This window comes from Triticum urartu, chromosome 4A (genome assembly GCF_056163025.1).
Source record: "Triticum urartu cultivar PI428250 chromosome 4A, HENAU_Tu73, whole genome shotgun sequence".
In the NCBI taxonomy this organism is placed as follows: Eukaryota; Viridiplantae; Streptophyta; class Magnoliopsida; order Poales; family Poaceae; genus Triticum; species Triticum urartu.
Window position 1 is genome coordinate 8,796,668 of NC_141876.1, and position 18,731 is coordinate 8,815,398.

The following is an 18,731-nucleotide window of genomic DNA, read 5'->3' on the forward strand; positions in this document are numbered from 1 at the left end:
CGCCTACGTGATAGACCCTCGCGAGCCCAGCTATACAACCTCCGCTCCTCCTCGATCCCGTCCTCGTTCACTCCGCATCCGCAGCCGAATTCCCCCCATCTCCACCGCTCAATCCCCCGGACCGCCGGACCACTCCTCGCCTTGCCATGGCAGCCGCAGCACTGAGAGCCCGGCTCAACGCCCACATCTCCACAATGTATGCCCAGGTGAGCCCACTCCCCTCCTCTTCAGTCGTGTGGTTCTGGGTTTTGGCTTGGCTGGCCTCCGGCTGACTTGGCCCTTGCCTTTGCCTTGGCGTGCGTGGTCGATGTCCATCCAGGGTGTGGTGGAGGAGGAGACCTTCGAGCAGCTGCGGGAGGACGGCACCGCCACCGAGCTCGCCCGCCTCTTCATCAACGAAGCCTACGAGATCCTCCACGACATCGACATCCGGATGTCCGCCCTCACGCCCTCTATCATCTCTCCCTCTGCTCTCTGTCTCGGGTACTGACTCATCTTCATTATCTGCTCTTGAATTCGCAGGGAGGAGCCGGAAGTGGACATCGACGAGGTGGAAGCCCTGACGCAACAGCTCATGGAGTGCGCCTCCAGGTGATAGATGACCATCATCAACACATTCTCTCTCTTCCACCAGCCTCTTTTTCATTACAATGCTTGTTGGCCCGCGATTCAGATCTGTCTGTACTTGGCACTGTCGTGTGGCCGTAATTAGAAGAATCGAGTTTAGTCAAGTTTCCTGTAAATCTTAATTTTAGGGCGATGATAAAGTGTTGTCGTTTTGTGAATATTTCTGGTATCAGTGATCTTCTATCTTGTGCATCCCCAATGGTGGTTTTTCTTGTTTGTCCACGACACCGATGTTGTTTTTATTTGGGTATGTCGGCACAGGGTGTGCACCTCATGGGGCACGACCGCACGAGGTTCGTGTCGTTTGTGGCGGCCGTCATATATATAGCCATAGAAAGAAGAGCTGAGTTTAATCGTATATATCTCATGTACCAGAATTGTTGGTACTCTTGCCGATCGCAATGGTATAGCTTGGCGAGGGGAGCTTTTGTCGCGCAGTGCCATTATTCTAGGTCGACAATGTAAAAATTGTCGTTTTATAAGCATGGCTGGTATTAATGGTCTGCTATTCTATGTATAGCCAATGGCCATTTTTTCTGTTTCGTCATTGGAACGATGTTGTTTCTATTCAGGTGTGTCAACAGCAGGGTGTGTACGTCGACATGGGCGTCATTTGAATGTCTTATATCCAAAATTAGAAGATCTGAATTTAGTTGTGTTTCATGTAATGGAATTGTCGGTATTCATGACAATGTCATGGTCAGGCAAGAAAAACTTGTCGTTTTGTATACATGCTGGCAGTACTGCTACTCTACATATATAACGACAATGGTGTTTTTCTGGTTCATCAAACAGTTTATATATTGAGTTGACAATCGTGATAGGAAACGGTTCCTTGAGAATACTATTAATTATGATGTCACAAATATGCTTATGTGTATCAACATGTCTCACTGTTTAATAAGTTTCTAATTAATTTTCTGATCAGCGTGTGTTCTGCATGTTTCAGTGTTGGTGCACAGCAAGTGAAACTCGCCTGCATGCATTTCGGAGATTTTCTATGCAATAAAATGCAAACAAGGGTCAGAACTTGATTTATTTTTACATATGTTCCACAATAATTATTTCTTAACAATATTTTTCAATTTCTCAATGTAAACCTACCCGCTGTTGTTGTCTTTTATGTCACTGTATTCAGCTCATACCAATCTAACATCATATATAAGTAACTGCTTTGCTTTCTCACTTCATCAGCAATCATGTTGATATTACTCGGTTCATTATCTCAATATGCAAAAAAAATATGATTCTCTTGTAATTTGTTGGCCCTTGTCTACTGTTTAGAACAGAACTAAATTTCAATATGGCCAGTGTCTTTCTTAAATAGAGGGTTAGAATTTCAGAACCATTTCAAGTCAGTTCTGTTAACCTCTTTACAATTTGACTGTGTGATCTATTTCCATTATTTCAGGTGCCTTGTGTCATTGGATCTTGTTAGGAATTTGTACTGTATTGTGCGCAATGACGTGGAGATCATGATGCAGGTAGGACCTTATGTGCCTAATGTTGTATTTTGATACCAACTTCTCACTAGTTTCATAATCCATAGATTGGTCATATATAGTTTAAGATTGAGAAAAAACAACAACCTTAAATACTTAATCTTATTCTGTCGATGTTTGGTTTTGGAGTACTTTGTTTGAGGTCTCTTATAATTTCATCTAGCCGCTGAATGTTTATGTCGTAATTTTGTCACCACATTTGGTAGATATATGTGGTAGCTCTTAAAAAGTAGTAGAACTTCTTTGTTTCCCCGCTTAAAAGCTTTGGCAAATACCAAATAAGAAACCGACCAATTTGTAACATGGCTGATTAGTGAAATGATGGAACTTGAGCACCATTATGTGCAATAGACTTGTCAAAATCATTTTTGGGAAGGTACATATGTTAATCATTGGCCTATTATTCATCTTTTGACGCAGCTGGAGGATCAGATCGCGGCCTGTGGTCCTAAGTAATGACAAGTGAAGGGGAAAGATCGTGATCCCATGTGATCCCTTACATTATGGTGTGTATGTGTCTCTAAAGATGTGGCGGTGTTCAAAGGGTGTCGGGCATTAGAGGGCGTGCGTGAAACCAGACGAGGATTTTAGCGGCGGAACTTTGGTCTCATAACCCTGTAAGCGGAACTTGTTGTCCTTTGTCCGTGTTTGTTCGTGAAGTCTATATACTTATGTGTCGTGGATGTGCTGCTGCCCTGCCCACGGGCTGTGTGTAAACCCCATCCTGGTTGGTTGGTTGCCAGTGACTTTCTTTTGTTGTATGTTGTGTTGGCTTCTCTCTCTAAGCAAGTCGTGTTGTTGGCTAGTGCACCAAGAGTGCTGCAAATCTCCATACTTGGATATTTTAAGCATCTCTTTTTGGTCTGTAATCTTCAGTGTGACTTTCTTATAAGAGTACGATGGTGCCATGGGCGGCAACAGGAGGAGCGGCAAAGTAGAGGTGATAGTTTTACTGGGCGACATGCAGGCATGACGAAGCCGGCAATCCGTGGGTTGGCACAAAACCAGATTCCAGTAGTGAAACTTATATCGATCAGAAGTGAAAAAACACAGAAGAACTACAAACTGAATTTTCTTAAACTCTTGTAAGATGAAGTATATACCGGACTGTTCCAAATAGTCAGCTCTCCACTGCTGGAATTTTTTATTCTACATAAGTACAGTAAAGTATTGTTTAAGAAAAGAAATACTCAGCTGAAGGAAAGACTATGACAGTAGAGGCGGCTCTACAGACATCAGCTTCCAAATACCACTTGGCATTGGAAGGGAAATAAGGCACTTTTGAAGATCCCTGCAGAACTTTCATAAATGATAACCCCTTCGTTACAATTTACATTGCAAGCATCACAATAAGAAAACCGTGAAGAAAGTACAAAGTGTGATTTCCAACACATCTTAGGAACTAACCACTGAGTATGTGCAAAATATATAGGTATAAGCCAACCTGATTTTTGTTCTTCTCTTGGTTAATGTGCATTACCAAAACCAGGTCTAGCACCGTGACTGGGCGTGACGCGATCAACGGTGTGTGTTGCCGGAACAAGAGGGAAAATGTCCCAGTGTTCGTCGCCAGGGGAGTCGACCGTCGCCGTGGGCGTTTGTTCGCCTGGTACAATCGTCTCCTCGTATTCTTGTGATTGTTCGTCAATCCTCGGGTCCAACAATTGGTAACAGACAAGAAAAGCGGTGTGCGTCACCGGAGATGAGGAAGACGGCATTGTGTTGCTAGACACGAAGAAGAAAGATGGCCTTGTTCGTGCGCAGATGAGGCATGCAGCGGTGTTCGCTTCAAGGACGCTGTAGCGGCGGCCATGGTGACAAAAACGACGGGAGCTGCAACAACTCCGAGATTATGGATAGATTGTTGGGAATAACCTTGTCCTGGATGCGTTCCGGGTGTGTTCGTGCGTGGTCGTGAGTCTGTTAGCAGGTTAGTTCGTGCATGTAGTTGTGTCAGTTGAGTAGTAGATGCTGGCCGAGTCATCCGAAGGAGCCATTCGAGGAGGTGGGCGTGCAGTGCGTGTGTGTGTCTGCTACTTACGCGGCTGTAATCAGTTTGTGAGATACAGTGTGTTACCGAGCAGTTTGAGCTGGGAATAGAAAAGGCCGTACATGCGGCATGGCGTTGGTCGCCTGAAAATATCCATTGTCCTCCTCTCCATCTTCTACCTCTGTCCGCGACCAAGCGAGCGAGAGGGAGGGAGGGCGAGCTGGTCCGGGGTTAGTCCCAACAGTCGTTACCACGGATTAAGATGGCCGACGACTTCATGTAACTTACGCTAAGTCCACACGCCTCTAGCGGGCATTTGACAAAGTTTAGGTGAATATTTGGCAAGGCGCATGGGCTGCTCGGCCCATAGACAGACCACGTTGGGAGGTGGGACCACCCAGGCTGGTCTTCGAACCCGGACGAGCTGTCAAGGCTTTCACCCGACGCCATCGCTTATCCAGCGGCAGTTTCCCGTTTCCGAGCTCATCAATGGCAAACGCCTCCGCAAGAGCCTGAGCAATACAAGGGGCTCCATCACCCCTCCACTCCTCGTCCATTCCGCCGACGCCACAGCAGCGAATTCCCCAGCGCGCCGAGCCTTCCGACCCTGGTCCGCCTGCCTCCTCCCGGACCTCCTAGCCATGTCGGCCGCCCAGATCAGGGCCGAGATCAACGGCCTTATCGCCTCCAAGTTCGCCGAGGTGAGCCCCCCCTCTCTCCCATCAACGTCCCATCTACACCCCGTGTGGTTGTGGGCTGGAATCGCTGAGCATCACCGTTTTCTATCGGTTTTGGCCGGCTGGCCAACTGACGTTTGCTCTGCCGTGGTGGATCTAGGGTACGGTGGATCAGTATTTCTTGCAGCTGTACGTGATGTGGAGGTACAAGAACATACGCAAGGGCATGGTCGTTGAGGTCATGGAACGCTTCCTCCAAGACGCTGACAAGATCCTCACCGAAATCGCCGTCTTGCTGTCGGCACCCCTCTCCCTCTGGTGTCGTCATTCTCGTCTCTTCGGGTATAAACTCATCTTGTCTGTTTCTCTGCTCTCATGTTCGCAGGAACCAGCCCCAGTTGGACTACGACAAGGTGGAGGGGATCGCCGATCAGCTCGAGGGGTGCAGCAGCAGCAGGTGATGATGACGACAAATACCCCTTTCCATTTTGTCCCCGCCCTTTTTTAACTCTAAGTTTGTTTCTCCGCTGCATCAATGTCCACATTCGGATGTGTTTGTCATGGGTATCTATGTTACATGGTAATAAGGGGATACGGGGACGGGAAATGGCATTTTCTAAAAATGGACTTACAGGGATAAGGCGAGTATATGCGTAGATGATGAATAAAATAGTTCAATGGTGCTTTACAAAAAAAATTAATAATAAGTTCCAATATAAATATTATAAAATGCCAAGTTGAAGGCCAAGGCTTCAAACTTCAGATGCTTCATCTCCTATCATCTCTTGCAAAAACTGGGGCTCATGATCAAGTGCCAGTTCAGCACCTTCATCTCTACACACTTTCAAGTGCCAGATCTCCACCAACATAAACCATTCTGCTTGTCCCACTCACATAATCTTTGGACTTGACAGTAGACGCAAGTTATCGTGCATAAAAACTAAACCCACAGCTCGTTCAGGAACCAAACTATTTCTCATAGTGTTATGAATAAAAGAATATGCGCTCCAATTCATCTCAAAACAAGAGGACGATGCTGGCGGCCCAAGTATAGCTTCAATCCTAAATCCTCATTTTCAAAAATAAAAAAGCTTCAAGGCTAAATCTTTTAACTCTGGAGTGTGCACACCATAAGTTCCCCACCATTTCTTTGGATCAAAATGAGCTCTATCATCTATTGCTTCTCGATCTTCAAAGGTATTCACAAATGAGAGAGGTCAGCAAATTGTTTTTCACTTTCCTCGTGTCATCTGGATTTGAAAAAAACTGCTTAGTTCCTGTTTTCTGTAATTTCAGCGTCAATGTGGCCGCTGACACGACCAGGAACTTCCTCAATCCATTTTGAACTGTAATTAATACTTTGGGTTCACAGAGTGTTCCATACAATGAAGGGAAGTGTGACTCTTGGTCCAGCGAACTGTCAAAATTTTATGAACAACATCATGAAATGGTGATTGTTTTTTTTCTTTTTTTGAATGAAACAGAAGGACGTATTTCTATTAATTTTCAAATAAACAATACAAAGTCTTTGAGCTAAATAAAAGAAGTAAACAGGAATAAAAAATTCAAAAGGAAGAACTAGATTACAACAAGTACAAACATGCTTCCCAGTGCTCCTTTCTTTCACCCGGACAGATAGCAACTTTCACCTTCTCTATCATGGTGTCCCATATCTCATAGATAAGATGAAGAAATGATTTATCTGTGCCGGTTGTCCTTATCATCAGGAAAATGGGTTCAGTGAAGGCAAGAATTAACTTATATTATCGCACCACTCCTCATTAAGAACCATTTTTTTCACGGATAATCCTTTCTCTAAATCACCCTCTTTATAATTATTCCACTCATTAGATAGAACCATTTTCTCAAGACATGACTTGATTAACATGAACCTCTTCAATATGATGAGACTTGCAAATGTTGTCTCTGCAATCGCAAGAAATTCTTGCTTGCTGAACACATTGAACATGGACAACCTCATGTTGTGATTCAAGATACAATTTTTAATATAGAAGGCATCATCTCCAGCTTGTTTTATCCATTTAAATTCAGTATTTTCACCAACAAAGTTCTTCGGATCACATATGTCCTTCATTACAAGCTTGAGGGGTTGCACAACACATGGAGTCCAGAAAATATTTCTGTAATGCGTTTCAATCCTCAAGCCAATATATTTGCAATTCGACGTATTGTCGGCGATAACCTGGACCACATTCTTTGATATGACCTATTCAATTACTTCCTTCAACCTATCAAATATGTATTCCTTGGTTTTTACCTATCAAAATAAAGAACTAGAAATTGTCAGCAACAAACAGCGAGTATTGTACAACACAAACAAGCAAAAGATAAGGTAAAAATTGTTGTCTAATAACCTTTACCTCTCTTTCGGTATTGATTGCTTTTAGGAACATGGGGACACCATATGTCATAGCTATGATGTTCAAAATAGGATGCCGTTGAGGATCATACCATCCATCACTTGCATATTCACTCCCTTGAAGAGCCATCACTAGTAGAAAACAGGGCTTTGGTCACGGGGCAGTTTCCACATTAGTCCCGGTTCAGTCAAGAACCGGGACTAACGTGAGCATTTATCCCGATTCGTGCGGCTAAGGCATTAGTCCCGGTTCACCTGGGCCCTTTAGTCCCGGTTCGTGCCACGAACCGGGACTAAAGGGTGCGATGGCACGAACCGGGACTAAAGGGTGCGATGCCCATTAGTCCCGGTTGGTGGCACCAACCGGGACTAAAGGTTAGACCTTTAGTCCCGGTTGGTGCCACCAACCGGTACTAATGGGTTTTGAGGCATTAGTACCGGTTCATGGCACGAACCGGTAATAAAGGTCCCATTTCCAAACTCCCCCCCCCTCCCCCCCTAGACCGCCTTTTCAGTTTTAGAAAAAACAATAGAAAATGATGGAAATGTCAAAAAAAAATAAAATAAAATAAGTTTCCCATGTGATATGTGGTCTACTTGTTGGGAAAATTTACAAATATGAATTTCGACTTTATTTGCAAAATCTCTTTGGAATTTGTAAAATGGGCATAACTTTTGCATACGAACTCGGATTAAAAAAAATTTATATGAAAAATCATCTACTCGAAGAGTTACATCCGAATTTAACAGGGGCTTTTCAGATCCTCAAAAACCTAACAGAAAAAAAGTTACGGGGCTTTTAAGATCTAGAGTGGAAAAAATCGAAAAAATTACTAGTCAAATCTGGTCAAACAATGGTCAAACTGTCGTCAAACAATGGTCAAACTGATTATTCTAGAATATTAGTGTTACTAAATAATTATTTCAGTTATTTTGAATTTTGGTCAAATCTGGTCAAACTAATTATTCAAGAAATATTAGTGTTACTAAATAATTATTGTTTTAAAAAAAAATAGTTTCAAACTCAAACAGTGAAATGTGTCACTTCATGCTCAAGCAAAATTCATGAAGGTTAATAGGATTGACATCTTACTATTGTCAGGAAAACAACAAGTGCAGACTTGGAACGAGAGAGAATAGAACCCAGAAGTTAAGCGTGCTCATGCTGGGGAAGTGGGAGGATGGGTGACCATTCGGGAAGTTAGATGATTTGGAATGATGAGGGGTGATTAGAGGATAAACTGAGCAGTGATGAGCCCTTTAGTCCCGGTTCGTGTAAGAACCGGGACTAAAGAGGAGAGGCATTAGTACCGACCCTTTAGTCACGGTTCGAAAACCGGGACTAAAGGAGCCTTACCAACCGGGACAAAAGCCCCTTTTTTCTACTAGTGCATGCCATCTTGATCGGCTCAAGCATCCTCTCAACATGGAACTTCTCCTTCTGCAGAAATGTGGTCCTCAATGCATCATATGACTGATCTGGAAAAAATGCATCATATGGTGGAGGCACATTGCCTCCCAATTTTTTGTTTGATACATAACTGTAAGAGGCAGGGTTTCTTTCCAAATTGATGGGAAGTGGTATAAAATAGAAGTGCACACCACAATCAGCATGCTTGCAAGGTGAACACCACTAGTACAATAGAACACGGTATAAGATTAACAAGATGCAAAGCTCCTATATATATAGAACATCCTTGCAATTTGGAGATCAACAATGTGTCTCTCTTCGAGGGGATATTTGTTTTGTTCTCCACCCCCCTCCCCCACCACCGACCCCCGCGTCGCCTCTCTCGGGCGACACGGGGGAACACCACCGGTGCCGGCTACTTCCTCCCCCCCCCTCTGCCCCAGCACCTCGCCGCTGCCTGAGGAGCCCGCCGGCAAAGCCCGGTCATGCTCCAGGGAGGGTGGCGGCGGGGCTTCTCTCAGGGTGGCCCAAGGGCGGATCTGGCGTGTGAGCTCGGCGGGGTCCGGCGGGCGAGCGGGCACGGCTCTGGTGATGGCTGACGCGGATCCAGTGGTCCGGGAGTAGGGGCGGCGTGGCGGTGGCCTCACGGCGACCAGATGCGGCGCGGACGGCAGGGGGTTCCAGCATGAGCGACCGTGTTCTGGCAGATCGAGGGCTCGGCGAGGCTGGGCCTGGTGGTGGCGGCGTGGGCAGCTCGGCGACTCGGCGGACGGTGCGCAGCGCGCGCCTCGGCGTGCCTTGTCCCCCGCTCGGGTTGGTGGTGGTCCAGGCTGCGGGTCCCATGGAGGCGGCTGCTCCTCCGGTGGCGTGACGGCTGGGCGGCGTGGCGAGTAGGCGCGGCAACGGCGGCGGCCTCGCGACGTCCAGCAGTGGGTCGAGGCTAGGTAGTTGCGACCGCTCTGTCTCGCTCGTGCGACTCTGGCTTCCGGCGGTTCAGATCTAGTGCGGCTCGACTGTAGTCTTCCGACGGCGGCTTTGGCTGTCCTCCGGCCCTCCGAGGCAAGGCTTGGGGCGAGGTCGCAGTCTGGCCAGGCCCTCCCTTGCCTCTAGATTTGTGATGTGGGCTCCATGTTATCGGCCTGGCCGGGCTCCTGCCGACGGTGATGACGATGACGTGGCGGCTCTTGGGCTCCGGGGCGGCGGCCCCGGGTATGGTGGTGGCGGCTTCGGCCAGGAGGTGGCGCGAATCTGGTCACGGTGGATCATGGGATCCCGTGGCCAGAGTGAGGTCGGCCTCGGCAGGGGTGGTGGTCAGTGGGCGGCGGTCGGTGGTGACAGGTGGTCGACACATCTCCGGGAGAAATCCTTGCTCCGGTCTTCACCGGAGCCGGCGACGGCGGCGCCCGCGGGTGTCGTGATCTTTCCTGGAAGCGTCGCCGTGGAGTTGCTCCTTCTCCCCACGGCTTGGGCTTTGGAGGGAAACCTCAGATCTGTTGGATCGGGCGATGGAGGCGTCTTCGCATATTTCTCCTCCTTGGGGGCATCGTCTCGGAGCCGGCTATGACTGAGAGACTGGAGGATGATGGCATCTTCGCCGTCGATGGCGGCATCTTCGCCGCGTGGTTTGCTGAGGCGGGGCGTTGGTTTCTGTTTGGCAACGATGATGGCGTCAAGAGGATCTTGGGTCGCGGCGTGGTCTTCGGTAGTCGGTTCTTCCCGGCGTGTTCGAGGTGCTCTTTTCGGCACGATCGGCGCAAGTCCTACATATTTCCCCTGTGTTGCTCGTCGTCAAAGTCAGAGTTGTCGGTTGCTTGCGCGTGTGGCCATCCGTTGGCATGTGCCGTCGTGGCTTCTATTCCATGTCGGTGGCCAGGTTGGCCGGTGGTGCCCATGTCATGTGGGTTGTGTTGTATCGGTTTTAGCCCGGTTTTCCGTCAATTAACCGGACAATTCTCTTCTTCTTAATCAATGAAAATGGCAAGTCTTTTGCCTCGTTTCAAAAAAAGAATCCGAGATACTGGCCTGCTTTCCCTTTCTTTTCTTCACTGATGATGGCAAACTCGGACCTTCATAAGGAGGTAGGGAGATTAATTTATTTTTTGGTGCACTATTGGCTACAGCTGCACTAGCTTCACGATCTTCCTTGCGAAGTATCTCAAGAACAGGATAAGCAATCTTGGTGCATATCTTCACACTAGCACCTGTAGTCTTCAAAAGATGTGCTCTCACTCTTGAATAACTTACAGGGAAATCCCCACCACTAAAGTGGCAATTAAATCTTTCATCCCCTCCATATCGTGTAACATGAACCCACAGGGGAAACTTAGGATTAGAATAGTGATTCTCCTCTGTGTCATCAGCAGTCCCACATCCAAACCGAGCAAACATCGGACAGTTGAGCAAAAACTTTAATCCAGTACATGTTGACCCTTGACGGATAGTTTGATCAGACACAAGCAATCCACCCAAGCAAGAGATATAGTAGTCTAGCAGAAGATGATGTCAAGATTGCTAAGTTGTACACCAGATGAAACAGTGGTGTACACCACCAGATGAAACATGCACGTTCCTTTACACTGCTACTTGGCTTAGCCAGCTAGCCTAGCAGCAATCGAGCTTGAGTGCAAAATGGAGATGAATGTAGATGGATGGAGACAGGGAGGCTTACGGCGAGATGCTGCATCATGTCGTTGTTGCCGGCAGCGCGGAGAGATCGGCAGATTGCAGCAATTGACAGATGACGGCGATAGGACTCGTATGTAGGGTTTGTTTTGACGATCAGCGACCAGACACTGATATCAGGCAGCCCACATCAGCCTCCCGATGGGCTTCGGATCAAGTACTTGATCGTGGTAGCAGCCCCATACTATCCCTGTTGTATCCCCTTCGTATCCCAGCCGTTTTCTCTTTATTTTTATTTTTCTTAATTTAAAAAGGGACACATCAGGATACGTGTATCCTCGGCATATCGGTGTGTATCCCCGTTCTGGACGCGTATCCTGCATTGATTCGGCACACATGGGCATACCCATCTATGTTGCAGAATGCCCTGTGTGGTGTTTGCGCTGTGGTGTAGTCGTAAGTTGAAGTAGTGCCCAGTTTAGTTGTGTTTTGCATAACGGAAGTACTGGTATTCATTCCGAGGGCAATGTTATGGCTCGGACAGGAATTACTTTGTCGTCTCGCGAGCATTCCTGCTATTAATTATATGCTATTCCGTTAATGGTAGAGTTTTCTGTTTTTGTCCTTGTTTCTGTTCAGATGTGTCGGTGCGGTGTCATTTGCGGCTGTGGTATACACATAACTACAAGAGCTGGGGATAGTTGTGTCAGTATTCCTGCCAATGGCGATGCTATAGCTCGTCAAGGAAAACATTTGTCATTCTGCAAACATTTCTTGTATTAACGATACATGCTTATGTAACGGCAATGTTCTTTTTATTCAAATACTCGGATACATTTGTGCAGGGTGTGTACGTTATGGGGGCATGTGGCTCGTGTCATTCGCGCCGCTGTACAGCCATAATTAGAAGAGCTAAATTTAGTTGTGTTTTGTGTAAGAGAAATATTGATATTCATGCCAATCTTATGTCTCAACAAGTGGAACTTTGTCGGTTTTTAAATATCTATGGTACTACTTATCTGCTATCGCACGCAAGTCCTTGTTTTCTTGGTTTATCCACAATTTGTTGTGTTGACAACTGTGAAGGGAATTGGCCCCTTGAGAATAGTATTATGGCATTGCAAATATGCTTATGTGTATCAACATGCCCCAGTAGCATTTAATAAATTTCTAATTTTCCGATCTTCCACTTTGTGGCATATACCAGTGTTGGTGCTAAGAGAGTCAACCTCTCATGCGTGGAGTACTTCCATCCTGAGGCAACAACCGAAGAAGGGTCAGTACTCATTATGTACTATGTTGCACAATAACTATTCTCTACAGTCTCTCTCTCTCTCTCTCTCTGGTCTCGGGTACTGACTGGTCTTATCTGTTCTCTGGTCTGTGATACACAGGAATGATAGTGGTGGACTTCCACAAGGTGGACGCCCTCGTGCAGCAGCTCAAGGGGTGTAGCTCCAGGTGATAATGATGATGACGAACCCTCCCTCCCCACACATTCTTAATTAATTGTATCTTTGTTTATCCGTTGCGTTGATGTCGTGCGATTCGGATGTTTTATTCAAGTGTATGCCGTTCGTTTTGTTTGCCATGTATCCATAGTTGTGTTTCATTAACGGAAAGAACAATGTTATGGCTCGGCGAGGAACACTTTGTCATCTTGCTAGCGTTCCTGGTATTGATGATCTGCTGCTATGTGTAATGCTAATGCCAATGGTAGTTATTTCGGTTTATCCATATTTCTGATCAGATAGTCGTCTTGGCGTTGTTTGGGGCTGTCATATGCGCATAAGTAGAAGAGCTGAGTTTAGTTGTGTTTTCTTGACGAACTTTCGGTATTCCTGCCAATAGGAGTGCTGTAGCTCATCAAGGAAAACTTTGTCTTCCTGCAAACATTTCTTGTATTAATGATATGTTATTCTACGTGAAGCCAATGTTAATTCCTGGTTTCTGCACTGCATTCAATGTTGTTTCTATTTGGATACGTTAGGACAGGGTGTGTACGTCATGGTCATGCGGCTTGTATCATTCGTGCTGTCGTGTAGGCATAATTAGAAGAGTCGAATTTGGTTGTGTTTCGTGCAAGTGAATTAACAATATTCGTGTCAATATTGTGTCTCGGCAAGTGAAACTTGTTTTTTTGAAATATCTTTGGTACTATTTATTCGCTATCACATGGAATGCTAGTGCCATTTATTTTTTTGGTTTACCAAACAATCTATTGTGTTGACAACCATGAGTTCGAATGCCTCCTTGAGAATATTATTATAGCAACACAAGTATGCTTATGTGTATCAACATGCCCAATATCGTTTAATTAGTATGGTCAATTTCTAATTTCCCGATCTTGCTCTTTTTTGCATATATCAGTGTTGGTGCTAACAAACTGAGCGTCTCATGCATGCACTTCCGTCGGTTCAATCATTCAAAAACCAAAGAAGGGTTAGTAGACAGTATCTTATTATACATGTTGCACAATAATTATTATCCACACTCTTTATTGTTCACATTCTATATGTAAACCCGCCCTATTTTATGGCACTATATTTAGCTCATACCAATCTAATATTCCCAGAACTAACCGGCTAGCTAGTCTTCATTTCATCTGCAACAACCTGGTGGTAGATCTTGGTTCATTTCCTAAATATACCTCTTTCATTACTTTCGTGTATCTTGTGAGCTCCAGGCTTTCGTTTATAGCATGACTAAGTCTGAGATGGCTAGATTTTTTTTCTTCAAATAGAGGTTTACAATTTCTGAACAATTTTAGTTCAGTTCGCTTAGAATTTAATAGTGTTGTATATTTGCATTATCCTAGGTACCTCATTGCATTGGCTCCTATTATGAATGAGTTCTGTGATGTGCGCAACATGTTCCTCACCATACTGCAGGTAGTCCCTTGTGTCCCTATGTTTTCTTTTTTTACACTAAACTTCTCACTTGTATCACAATAAATATACTGGATGTAGTTTATTGATAATTTAAAAAATTACATTGATTGTATTCTTGTTGTATAGAAAATTATAATGGAAGGAACCATTTGGTTTCTGGACCACATTGGAGCACTTAATTTGACGTCTCTGAAAATCCAATTTGGTTGTCAAATGTTTCTGTTCTTAATGTTGTCATCACACGGCCGTAGACGTATGTGATAGCTCTAAGCAATGGAGTTTCTTTGTTTCCCACCATTGCCAAGTATAGTAATATGATATTGACCACCTTTCAACAAAGCTGATTTGGTGAAACCATGTGTATTGAGCATTATCGTGCATTACAAACATGTATTAATCATTGACGTATTCTTCTTCTTCTTATGTAGATGGAGGAACAGGTCGATGCCTTGGGCCCTAAGTACTAGTGATCGGAATAAAAAAACATAGCCCCATGTTATCCCTGGTACAATGGGGTATATGTATCTTTCAATATATAGGCAATGTTCAACGTGTGCTGACCTTCAGCGGGGGCATTTGGAATCACATGATGATTCTTGCTCTAGAACTGCAGGCTTCCAAACCTCCTGTGACAGAACTTGTTGTCTTGTTTGTGTCAGTTATATACACATGTGTGTCGTTGATGCCCCGCAGGCTATGCATAAACTCTATACTTGGTTGGTTTGTTGGTGACTTGTTTTGTTGTATGTTTGTGGCTCTTTTACATTATTGCAAAATGTTTCTACCGAAAGTGCATTATATCCCTAATCTTATTTTCATGTTGATGCCAATAGGTTAGGGAGGATTAATATCATTTATCAAGCTTATCTCGCGACACTTGTCTCTCGGTGACTATCTTTGGAGATGGTTAGCCCCTCATTTCAAAAAGGAGAAGGCGTCTATTATCCGAAGATTCAAAGGTTTTCTATATTATTTCAGTCGTAGGAAAGCAACACTATTAGGAGGGTTGAGGTGTTTGAGAATGTTGGGGATCATGCAAAACATATACACTTAACCTCGCCACTGTGTCAAGTCGACATTGAGGTAAAACCCTAGGAAGTTTTTACCAAATGATGGGATCCCCCAGTCCCGGAGTCATGGGATTGCCCCCTAGAGTCATATGTTTTGCTATTGGACACTCCAGTTCTCCATACCCTGGGATGCTTGGGTCCCAAAGTCCCCTGCCCATTGTGTTGCTAACCTTCTGCATGCATCAGGTCCTTGGGGTCTTGGACCTCCGGGTCCCCGGAGTGGGCATGCAACCATCTGGTTAGCCCCGATCCTTGGGGTCTCTTCCCCCATGTCCTATTGCGAGATGTGGGGGTCTGCCTCAGGTGAGTTCGAGTCCCCGGTCTATTAAGTCCTGGGCCCCGGAGTCCGTTGTGAGGCAATGGTCTGGTCTGCCTAGGGAGCAGGGGGTATAAGTACCCCCATTCCATTAAATTTGAGGTGCTCCACCATACCTATATGAAATATTGATTCCTCCCAATCCCTCTATTCAATCTCCATGATTATTTGGGGTTTGAAAGAGGAACACAGAATCTACATTTCCACCAAACCATTTTGTAATTCCGCAACTCGTTCATCAGCAACACTTGCTAACACTACTAGGGAAAAACTTACAGATAAAACTTTAGCAGTAGCGTTGGTATGTGGGGTGGCGCTACTGGTAATTAGTAGTAGCGTGTCACATACCGGCACTGCAGGTAGCAAGTTAGCAGTAGCGTTGGTCGATGACCCACACTACTGCTAAGTGGTCCCAGAGGGAGGAGTTGCTGTGCCCCACGGGCTTGCCATAGTAGGAGCACGGGTCAGGGGCTCACGCTCCTGCTAAACTCCTTAGCAATAGCGTGTTCTCCTGGCCCGCGCTGCTGCTATGGCCAGCCGAGCCGAGCTACCCGTCCCCACTTAGCAGTGGTGCTTGGCCAGGACCCACGCTACAGCTAATGTGGTTAGCACTAGCATTGGTCCATGACCCGCACTACTGCTAAGTTAAACATTTTCCGTGCGCCCGTTCGTCACTCTCCTTTGTGCCACTCTTCGCCCGCGCCCGACCATCCTCCTCCTCCTCCTCCCTCGTCACCGCCGTCGTTGCATTGTGCCTCTATCATCGCCCCGTCCTCCTCCCTCCTCCTCCTCCAGCCACCGCCCCACCTCCCTCCAACCTCCGCCCCTCTAGTCGCTACCCTCCTCTATCCTCCTCCAGCCGCCGCCCCATCTCCATCCGCCACTCCTCCCCCATCCTCCTCCTCCATCCTTCCTCCCCCTCCATCTAAAGGTTGCGAAAATGAATACTAAGGAAAAAATTCTGCCACCACACGTGCAAATGGTAGACCACCAGTAAATAAGGCACTCAAGAAGTCCTTGGCATATCAACAATGTTTGTGTAACGATGGTACTTTCATGTATTTATCTTCTTGAGAACAAATGATGTAAGAGCATTCATAGCCGGACGCCTCAAACCCACGTCAAACATCCAGGCGGATGGCCCAAACAATAAAATTCGACCCAGACGGGCATCTCAAATGGGCCTCAAACGCTCTGACTGACCGGCACCCCTCATATACAACCCAAATATGAGGCGGATATGGGCATGCCCGGACGTATCCGTCAGGTCGGACCCAACCCACGCTAGCAACAAGGAACCCACATATATTTTTCGCCATCCGCATGCCGGACAAAACCCTAGCTACTTCCCTATACTCCCTTCCGCCATCCAATCTCTCATCCGATGATCTCTGGCCTTCTCCGACATGGCGGGCAGCGGATCCAAATCCTTCATCTCCAGATCCGTCGACCGCGAGCTCATTGCACACACCCTCGAGGAGGAGATGGCCGTCCGGCTTGCGCTGCGCAGCTCCTGGGAGGTGGCCACCCGTGTGAGGCAGCTCTTGGACTCCTTCTGTCGGGAATCCATTCCGTCCACCAAAATGGTGGATGGATCTGGCGCTAGGTGTGCCCTCGTTGCCTCACCGAAGGCGGTGTGGTCCGTCTTTCATCGGAACGCGGTGGTGGATGCTTAACCCCTTCATTGGTGCGCCGATGCCATCGACACACCATGGGCATTGCCTGACGCAAACATGGCGTGGCATGCCCGGCGTGCAAGGCAACGGGCGAGGAAGGCGGCGGCAACCCTTTCGGCGGTGGACGTCGGCAAAACAGAGTCGCATTCTCCGGTGCCCCATATGATGCAGCAGTCCAGGCGCCGCAACCGCGTTGTGGTGAATGTCACCGGCTCATCCCAGGACAGATCAATAATCGATCTGACGTCCACCGGCACTGTTCGGGCTCCGGGCTGCGACAAGGAAGAGTAGGGCATGGGAGACGGCGACGCCTTGAGTCCCGTGAGCCGGCTAGTTTCATATGACATACTCTACCTTGCCGGTGACCGGACCAACACCCTGGGGAGTACCACCGGCCGCCGGAGATGGGCACGGGTGAGCTCCGCTTAGATGGATTTGAGGTTTCTATTTTAAGGTGTCTGGTTGTAGAATCCAATATTTGGGGCCTGACCGGTCACTATCCGCGGACTTGCCCGGGCATGTCTGCCGAGGGGTTGAATTTGGATTTGCCTAGTCCGGCCGTAGATGCTCTAACATTGGTACTCCCTCCGTTCCATAATGTAGTGCGCTTACGCATCTCGAGATCTAAATTTGACCGTAAACTTAACCAACGAGAACGATTGCGGCGGAAACAAAAATTATTACACTGAATTCGTATTTCGATACCAATTTAGTGGTATAATTTTTGCTCCCGCCGCACTTGGTCTCGTTAGTTAAATTTATGGTCAAAAAATAAGGGCGCACTACATTGTGAAATGGAGGTAGTATAAATATAAAGGAAGGTTTACAGAGTGAAAAAAGCTAGGAGGCTGAATTGTTCGTTGTGCAATGACAGAACGGCCCGTTTTGGGAGCGGCGTCGTTGTTGAAGAGATGTCAGGCCCTTCCCAGTGCTCCACCGTTGACAGGTGCTAAGCATGCCACATAAGCGGAAAAATGACATGGCACATCATTTAAAGAGGGGAGAGAGCACTTTGGTGACCCCAGAAAGAACCAATGACAAGCGCGAGAACCTAGGCAAACCGCTTAAATGAAACAATTTGACCAATGCATGAAAGACTTTAGGTGTTAACTCATTAAATAAAGTGTGCTTAGCAACAACAAGTTAAGCACCTATGCATTGGGAAGTTGAGTTGCTAAGGTATTTAATGCACTTAGCACCTCATCTAAGCACCATTGCATTGGGAGAGGTCTCATGGGATGTGCATTTGAAGAGAGAAGGCAGCCCAGGACATGGCAGAGCCCATACCGCAATCTTGTTGGACGGCCGTCTCGACTCTCGAGTCGACCAGAAACGAACGCTCGCTTCGGTGTTCACGTTGACACACAACCGGTGGCTCCATCCATGCTTTGCATGCACACGCCGTCTCCAAGCAAGCTAACTAATGGCTCCCGGCCGACGATGCAGTACAGCTAATCCACCACTCGCTGCCAAACTCCTACGTGAGAAACCCTCGTGAGCCCAGCTATACAATCTCCGCTCCTCCTCCCGTCCTCATTCACTCCGCATCCGCAGCCGATTTCCCCCGTC

At 46.7% G+C, this 18,731-nt stretch overlaps 1 protein-coding gene and 1 pseudogene across 2 annotated transcripts; both read left to right on the forward strand.

Moving 5' to 3' along the window:
• On the forward strand, positions 1-2,953 carry LOC125553363 (histidine-containing phosphotransfer protein 2-like; annotated as a pseudogene). The gene is made up of 6 exons (XR_015601941.1): positions 1-206; positions 320-435; positions 523-591; positions 1,577-1,649; positions 2,039-2,111; positions 2,550-2,953. The product of XR_015601941.1 is annotated as a histidine-containing phosphotransfer protein 2-like (transcript).
• Positions 2,954-4,469: 1,516 nt separating this feature from the next.
• Positions 4,470-14,769, forward strand: LOC147974352 (uncharacterized). The gene is made up of 8 exons (XM_087519454.1): positions 4,470-4,820; positions 4,957-5,138; positions 5,182-5,253; positions 12,417-12,488; positions 12,605-12,670; positions 13,580-13,651; positions 14,028-14,100; positions 14,529-14,769. The coding sequence occupies exons 1-8, from the start codon at positions 4,470-4,472 to the stop codon at positions 14,565-14,567; spliced, it is 927 nt and encodes a 308-aa protein (XP_087375580.1). The 3' UTR covers positions 14,568-14,769.
• Positions 14,770-18,731: the final 3,962 nt, after the last annotated feature.